Source organism: Anoplophora glabripennis, unplaced genomic scaffold, assembly GCF_000390285.2.
Source record: "Anoplophora glabripennis isolate ALB-LARVAE unplaced genomic scaffold, Agla_2.0 scaffold108, whole genome shotgun sequence".
NCBI lineage: Eukaryota > Metazoa > Arthropoda > Insecta > Coleoptera > Cerambycidae > Anoplophora > Anoplophora glabripennis.
The window spans coordinates 941366-949972 of record NW_019416209.1 but is presented as its reverse complement, the minus strand read 5'-3'; the positions used below and the strand labels follow the sequence as shown (position 1 = coordinate 949972).

The 8607-nt window shown below is 34.7% G+C and overlaps 1 protein-coding gene across 1 annotated transcript in view; it reads left to right on the top strand.

Moving 5' to 3' along the window:
• LOC108906568 (inhibin beta chain) overlaps nt 1–7346 on the top strand; it is a 110855-nt gene extending 103509 nt beyond the window's left edge. Inside the window, exons 3-4 of the mRNA XM_018709867.1 lie at nt 6631–7001; nt 7109–7346. Coding sequence (XP_018565383.1) covers nt 6631–7001; nt 7109–7346 — 609 coding nt within the window. The remainder of the gene's footprint in view (nt 1–6630; nt 7002–7108) is intronic.
• Nucleotides 7347–8607: the final 1261 nt, after the last annotated feature.

Genomic DNA, 8607 nt, shown 5'->3' with positions numbered 1-8607 from the left:
AAATAAATAAATAAATAAAACTATTAATAAATTTTGAATTGATACTTGCTGAATTTTTGCAGTTCGAGGACGTACTGTATACAGGATGGCCGACTGTAAGGTAATCTGCCGCTGTCACTGTTAAGATGAAGTCCGCCGTCCGATTCTCTCGACGCGGCGCAGCGAGGCCTAGGTCAGGTTGTTATGAAAACAATTTGAGAAGAAATAAACTATGTTGAACTAAAGGGAACTGTTGTATCAGCAAGTGTCGCATATTAGTGAAAAGATTATTAGATATTTGGCCGTAGCCACGGCAGGAGTGTTTGTAATGAAATAATAATAGTAAAATAATATTTTTTTGTAAAAGTTGAGTTTTTGTCCTTACAATTGTTAAACTGCACTAAGAAAACATAGATTGCAATGTTTAATAAAAGGTTGTGTGTTATTGCTGATATAATCTCGATCGCAGTGATCCTCATTTAAATATTTGTTATGCAATTTGAAAGGGTCATATTAAGATTAAATATTTCTAAAAATATTTAAAAGTAATTGTATAAATATAAATTGTTAACAATGCAATTAAGCCTACTATATGATACCATAAAATATACTAATTATAAGCAGTAAAGTTAATTTCACTCATCAAATAGTAAGTAAATAATTATTTATTCTAACAAGGCAATTAGAAAATATCAATACCATTCTGTTATATCCTTTGCAAGAATGCGAGTTTATTTCCTTCAAAGGGTTATAACGACCAAAGAAACAGGAAGTAATATTTTCCCTTTACCTTACGCGTACTGTTATCTTGAACGTATTTCAATTTAATTGCTGCTAATTCAGTAATATCATTGTATAAGTAAATGCACGGTATTAATAGAGGTTGATAAACATTTGACTTGCCATAATGCAAATCATAAGTCTATGCCAAACGTAATAGTCCGGTCAAATTAGTCATAAAAATAGTGGTCAAATAACGAAAATTCCGACAGAGCTAAATTTTGGTAGATACCTTGAGTACACCATTAGAAATAAAATGTCAAAAGTCCCCATCGATCCCATGTGTGTTAAAAAAGTTATTCGGGGTCAAAAGTTAAAATTTGAGGCTTTTTGGATTTTTTTCGAAAACGGTAAGTTTTATCAAAAAAGTAGTCCCTACCAAAATTATAGATCTTAAAATTATCTATAAAAATGGTCTTTATACTTTTTTTCCTAAGAATCACCATTCATTCCTAAGATATCGCGATTCTAAAACTTGAAGGAGTCACGTTCTACATGTTATACACATATATGCCACGTATACAGGGTGTATCTAAATAACACCGAAAAAATTCAAGGGGCGATTCTCCGATGAAAATTAATAGGGGTCTTCGGTATAAAATTTTTTGAAAAAACCCTCCCCTGAAAAGTTACGCCCCTCCTAAAATTACAAAAAAAAATTGTTTTTCTTTTTTATCTTCCACGTACATCAAGCTAAAGAAACCAAACTTGGTGAACATTATCTGTCAATAAAACTACACTTTTTGAATTTTTTTCAACCCTGAACTATTTTTGTAAGGGGTTGAAATAATCAACCCCTATGACATTTTTTCTTATAATTTTTTTTTCGATAAAATTTTTTCCTTTTAAAAAATATGTCTAAAAAACCCCATTCATTTACTAACTTTTTGATCTCTTCAAGTTTCTTCGAAAAGTTAAGGATTTATGACAAAAAAAAAAAAATGTATTGTAATGTATTTTTAAAAAGATGAGCTGTTTAACGCGAGTGTATTTTGCCGAAAGATCTAGTGGCCTGTTCTTTACAATGGAATCCGTAGAAACAAATGTCAATGTCATTTATTGTTACTGTTTCTTACTATTTCACAAGTTTCATGATTTTGTGTAGAAAATATTAGTTAATAAACCGAAAATATGGTTAACTATTCGAATTTAGAAATGGCAGATATGCATTTTACATATGGGTATGCTAACGGTAATGCATTGGAAGCGCAAAGACTTTATGCTGAACAGTACCCAGAGCGTAGATTACCCCACCATACTACGTTCACAAATATTCACCAACGCTTGCGGGAACTTGGAAAATTTGAAAAGAGAAGTCATGACTGTGGCCGTAGCCGAGAAGTTAGAACTGAAGCTGTCGATGAAGCCGTACTTAATTTAATTGAGGAATCCCCAGAAACTAGTACCAGGAAAATAGCTCGTGTCCTAAATGTAAGCCATTCGGTAGTTTTTAGAATTTTAAAAGAACAACAGTTATATCCCTATCATCTCCAACGGGTGCAGTCGTTACTGATTCGAGATTTTTTACCACGTGTGGTTTTTTGTCAATGGCTTATTAATATGATCGGCCAAGCGCCGCAGTTCTTAAGAAATATTTTATTTACTGACGAGGCGAATTTCTCAAGAGACTGTATTAGAAATTTTCGTAACAATCATATTTGGGCTGAGGAAAATCCTCATGACTTTTTTGAAGGAAATCATCAGTATCAATTTTCATTAAATGTGTGGCTCGGAATTATCGACGATCATTTAATTGGTCCCTATTTTCTTCCACGACGATTAGATGGTGACTCATATTGTCATCTTCTCGAAGAATTACCTATTATTCTTGAAGAAGTTCCCATTCAAATTAGGCAACGTTTATGGTTTATGCACGACGGTGCACCAGCCCACTTTAGTATACGTGCAAGACGTCACTTGGATGAGGTGTATGCCAATCGATGGATAGGTCGAGGAGGATATGTAAATTGGCCAGCCCGCTCCCCTGACCTTAATCCTTTGGATTTTTGCATATGGGGATATCTGAAATCTTTGATCTACTCAAGGCCAGTTGAAGATATCAATGATTTGCGAAACCGCATTGTAGCAGGGTGTGAAACGATAAAAAATTCACCAGGAATATTTGAACGCATACGCAATTCTATGAGAACAAGAGTAGATGCTTGTATTGAAGCTGAAGGCAATCATTTTCAACATTTTTTGTAGATTGTATTGTCAATATCCGACAGATTTTTATTTTTTGTTACTGTTATAACATTATTCATCATTTGTTCACTTTTAGTCTAAGTTCCAAACTTCTTAGCCTAGTAGAATCATAGGTCAACTATTTGGTTGAGTGTTTTTTAATAAAATGTTATTTAATATGACAATAAATGACATTGACATTTGTTTCTACGGATTCCATTGTAAAGAACAGGCCACTAGATCTTTCGGCAAAATACACTCGCGTTAAACAGCTCATCTTTTTAAAAATACATTACAATACATTTATTTTTTTTTGTCATAAATCCTTAACTTTTCGAAGAAACTTGAAGAGATCAAAAAGTTAGTAAATGAATGGGGTTTTTTAGACATATTTTTTAAAAGGAAAAAATTTTATCGAAAAAAAAATTATAAGAAAAAATGTCATAGGGGTTGATTATTTCAACCCCTTACAAAAATAGTTCAGGGTTGAAAAAAATTCAAAAAGTGTAGTTTTATTGACAGATAATGTTCACCAAGTTTGGTTTCTTTAGCTTGATGTACATGGAAGAAAAAAAAGAAAAACAATTTTTTTTTGTAATTTTGGGAGGGGCGTAACTTTTCAGGGAAGGGTTTTTTCAAAAAATTTTATACCAAAGACCCCTATTAGTTTTCATCGGAGAATCGCCCCTTGAATTTTTTCGGTGTTATTTAGATACACCCTGTATACATAGTCAGGCACTTAATACAAATAAAAATGCCTATTTGTGTCTCTTATATGTATAAACTATAGTATTCTGAGAATATACACTCAAAAGAAACTCAGTCCCTTAGTCAATTCCCTCTACCCGCATGGCCTTGAATAACATGTGGCTACTCTATTGTAAAATCTTTTGTAAAAAATACACGAAACAAGAAACAAGTACAACTATCTTGTCTTCCTCCAACATCGGCTTCTGTTAATCAACACTTGCATCGAGTATACTATCAAGTTCAGATATGACTAGGCAATCAACTGAACCCAGAAGACTGAGATTGGAAATTAACAGATAATACTTTGGAACCGATTCAAACTTTACTCCCACCTGCTCCGGAAAAACTCCTAAACACTATTTTTGTAATTACAAAAATGGTTGTAGTGCTAAATGTGGCTGTAGAAGAGTAGGGTTACTGTGTTCTCCAGCGTGTACTAATTGCCAAAGCCAGTCTTGCTCAAATGTCCAATTGAATACAACAGACGAAGATTTATGTGATTTCGATGAAAAGACAGCTGATTCATCTTCATTTGAACAATTTATGAACATCCAGCAAGAAGAAGAGGAAGGAGAAGAAGAAGAAGAAATCGAAGAAGACATGACTGTTGAAGTCGACTTTGAATAAAGTCAATAACCAATATCAATAATAATTATGCAGTTAAAAGAGTATTGTCCCTGAAAATTCCATCATAACAGTTCGTGGAGTAGGCCTACCGGGGAACCCACGTTAAAAAAAACGCGCCAAAGTACACTACCTCACAGGTGGTGTGGAAATGTGTGCATATCATGTAGAACGTGACTGCTTCAACTATAGTCCAAGCATTCTGTCACGGATTAATGTTAAATTTGCAGAAATTATTACCTGGACAAAAAAAATATGACCGTATAGAAAATTAAATTTTAAATTGAGTTTCTTGTTCTTTAAACTCGATCCAATATGGCGAACATGGTTAAAAAAAATCGCAAAGTTGAAAAAAACGGTTTTTCTAAAATAACTAAAAAAATATAGCACGGATTGAAAAATTTTAAATGAGAAAGTTGTAGGTTTTAAAAAGATCTATCGACTGATTTTTTGAAAGTATCGATTGCTTTGTTACTTTTCGAGATATATCGAAAAAACCGTTAAAAATCTTCTCTTTTCTCTTCTTCTATAACTCGTTTACATTTACGTGCCCATATTTGCTATTTACTGCAAGCATAGCCCGCGGCAAGCCAAAAAAGTACATTTTTGAAAAATTTAAAAATATTAATTATTTTTCGAGATATATCGATTTTTTGAAAAAAAGGCGCTCTCGAAAATTGGCTAGATCTTCTCAGCGGATAGCCCTACAGTAACGATTTTCGGTTTATTTTCTTCGTAAAGAGTTATATTATCATGCTGTTAAAAAATGTTGACGATTTTATTAATTTTAAGGATCAAAAAATGACTGAAAAAGTTGCACTTTTTTTGGGTATGTTTTTTTCAAATAACTATTTCAATTTTTATTATTTTTTTGTACTTAATCTGGGGTAGCTAAACACGAATATTATAGCATTTTCGCCTTAGAAGCAAAATAGACCCGTAAATGTTTAGTTTTCTTTCTTTAAAAGTCATTTTCATAAAATAAAAATTGAAATAGTAATTTGAAAAAAACATACCCAAAAAAGTGCAACTTATTCAAAGTCATTTTTTGATCCTTAAAATTAATAAAATCGTCAACATTTTTTAACAGCATGATAATATAACTCTTTACGAAGAAAATAAACCGAAAATCGTTACTGTAGGGCTATCCGCTGAGAAGATCTAGCCAATTTTCGAGAGCGCCTTTTTTTCAAAAAATCGATATATCTCGAAAAATAATTAATATTTTTAAATTTTTCAAAAATGTACTTTTTTGGCTTGCCGTGGGCTATGCTTGCAGTAAATAGCAAATATGGGCACGTAAATGTAAACGAGTTATAGAAGAAGAGAAAAGAGAAGATTTTTAACGGTTTTTTCGATATATCTCGAAAAGTAACAAAGCAATCGATACTTTCAAAAAATCAGTCGATAGATCTTTTTAAAACCTACAACTTTCTCATTTAAAATTTTTCAATCCGTGCTATATTTTTTTAGTTATTTTAGAAAAACCGTTTTTTTCAACTTTGCGATTTTTTTTAACCATGTTCGCCATATTGGATCGAGTTTAAAGAACAAGAAACTCAATTTAAAATTTAATTTTCTATACGGTCATATTTTTTTGTCCAGGTAATAATTTCTGTAAGCATTTCTCTATAATGCTTGGACTACTATTAGAATCACGATATCTCAGGAATGGTGATTCTTAGAAAAAAAAAATTTTTGTAGATAATTTAAAATTTATCATTTTTGTCGGGGCTACTTTTTTGATAAAACTTACCGTTTTCGAAAAAAATCCAAAAAACTTCAAATTTTGACATTTGACCCCGAATAACTTTTTTAGCAAACATGGGATCGATGGGGACTTTTGACACGTTATTTCTAATGGTGTACCAAAAGCCTCCACCAAAATTTAGCTCTGTCGGAATTTTCGTTATTTGAAATGTCTATTTTGACCGGACTATAAATGCAATCGTACAAGGTCAACTGTTTTTTTTTTCAAGTTAGATTTAGATTTCGAACATGACATGCAAAAAGATTCAATAAAATAATAATAATAAATAGTATACAGTATAGTCATGTGGTAATTGTAATGTGCTGTTCATTTCGCATAATGTTCCGATCATGTGTTTAAAGACCCTATTTCTGTTTTTACTTATCTTAAAAAAAGAGAGACTACAGAGGCTGCGTGGCTTGACTTCTTGAAATCCCTCTGTTTCTAGCTGAGATGTCAGCGCTCGTCATAAGCGTATAAGTGGCAAAAACGTGTTCTTTTCACAGTACCTCTGCTAACTTGTTTTATTAAACCGACTGTACTGACGCCATTTTTCTTTCCAGCAATTCGACCGCGTGACGGCGGACCCCACCTCCATCACCCTGGACGAGTCCAACAGCGGCTGGCAGAAGATCGACCTCACCGACACCGTCCGCACGTGGCTGACCGAGTCCAGCAAAGAGAAGCTGCGCCTCTTCGTGGACTGCAGCTGCTGCTCCAACTGGCACATCCACCTCTTCAACAACGAGAGGGACAAGCGGTCGAACCCCAACCGGCCCTTCCTCGTCATCCACACTGACCCCAACACCGCCAAGAGAGTGAGGAGGAGGGCGATAGACTGCTCCGTGGACTCGGGCAACCAGTGCTGCAAGCAGAGGTTCTACGTCAGCTTCAAGGCCTTGGGATGGGACGACTGGGTCATCGCTCCTCAAGGGTGAGTGACCTCTTCTTCAGCAGCGATACCGTCACCTAACCTCACTTTTCCGCCTCGCGCCCAAACAACATGGCGCCGCCCTAACCTCAATCTCTCGCTTGTTCCAGATACTACGCCAACTACTGCAGAGGCGACTGCGGCCACCACAGGACGCCAGACACTTACGTCACCTACCACACCCACGTCATCGAGGAGGTGAGGAAGACGCAACACCTGTCGGGCATGACGCCGTGCTGCGCCCCCCTCAAGTTCTCCAGCATGAGCCTCATCTACTACGGTCCCGATTCTACGATAATAAAGAGGGACTTGCCCAAGATGGTGGTTGACGAGTGCGGTTGCCCGTAAGATGGGACGCTAAAAAAACCAATCCTTCTAGTTAAGCTAAAACGAACTGATTAATGAATTTAAGATTGGGTGCGGCGGTGGTCGGGACGTGGTTTGGAGACCAGGGAACTGATTTTCCTCGGTCGTTAGGTTTTGGCGTTTAAATCGGTCGAAGATGTCCGCTGAGAGGGGTAGGGGTGCTCAGAAATTGTAAGCCAAGCGTCTAGGGAGTGGTGTTTCTTGTAAAAGTAATGGTGCAAGTTCCTGTAACGTTTGTTCGAAAGCCCGATGTCAACGGAGTTAACATAACCTCAAAATTATTATTCATTTTGCAAAGTTCAATCGATATTTCTTTCGAATCTGGTACACTTGCTAACTTTGTTGCTGCAGTAAATTTCTAATAGTATGATATTTTCATATGCACAGGGTGTTTTGGAAACAAATACCATAGAGAATTAAGCCGACTTTCTCTATAGGCCATGGGCCTATCGTTTTTTGTTTTTGAGATACAGTGCATATAAAACGGTTATCTAAAATACAATTTTAGTCATATATTTTCAAAAAAAAAATATATTGAATTGGATTTTGATACAGTTAACTTTTTAAGGGTGCTGTATCAGTATTATCAATTTTTGACTATTTGTTAAGGGTCACTAGCAACGACTATACACAGTGACATTTCATTGCAACTTTTTTATGTAACCTCAAAAAAGCCGTCATAAAATGTCACTGGTCAAAAACTAACCACACTGACGAATTTAACATCCTCAAAACATACCTGCACCAGGTTTCTGTGCATTATTCTGCATTTTCAAAAAGATGTGGCTAAAATTTGATTTTAAAAATTTTCTACGGCCTCCTGTACCTCAAAAACATAAGACGATATATCAGTGGTGTCTCTTCCAAGGCATCCTAGATAGCGATCAACGTGGAATTCAAGATTATTTCTTGCTAATGCTAAAGGATTCACTAAAATTAACTTGTAGCTATTTTTTCCTAGAATCAAGAAAAAAGATTTGCAGCTTATTGATATATGTAATTATTTATAATTTTCTTAATAGTCATCGCATACTCAAGACAACTTTTTAGAATACCGAAAGTATAGCGCATGTTTCGAATAGACACAAGTAAATCTCCATCCAGTAAACAGTCCGCAAAAAGTTTTATAAATTTTTAAATCTTGCAAAAAATCCCAACTTCGAAATTCTAAATTCTAAATTCTAAATTCTAAATTCTAAATTCTAAATTCTAAATTCTAAATTCTAAATTCTAAATTCTAAAT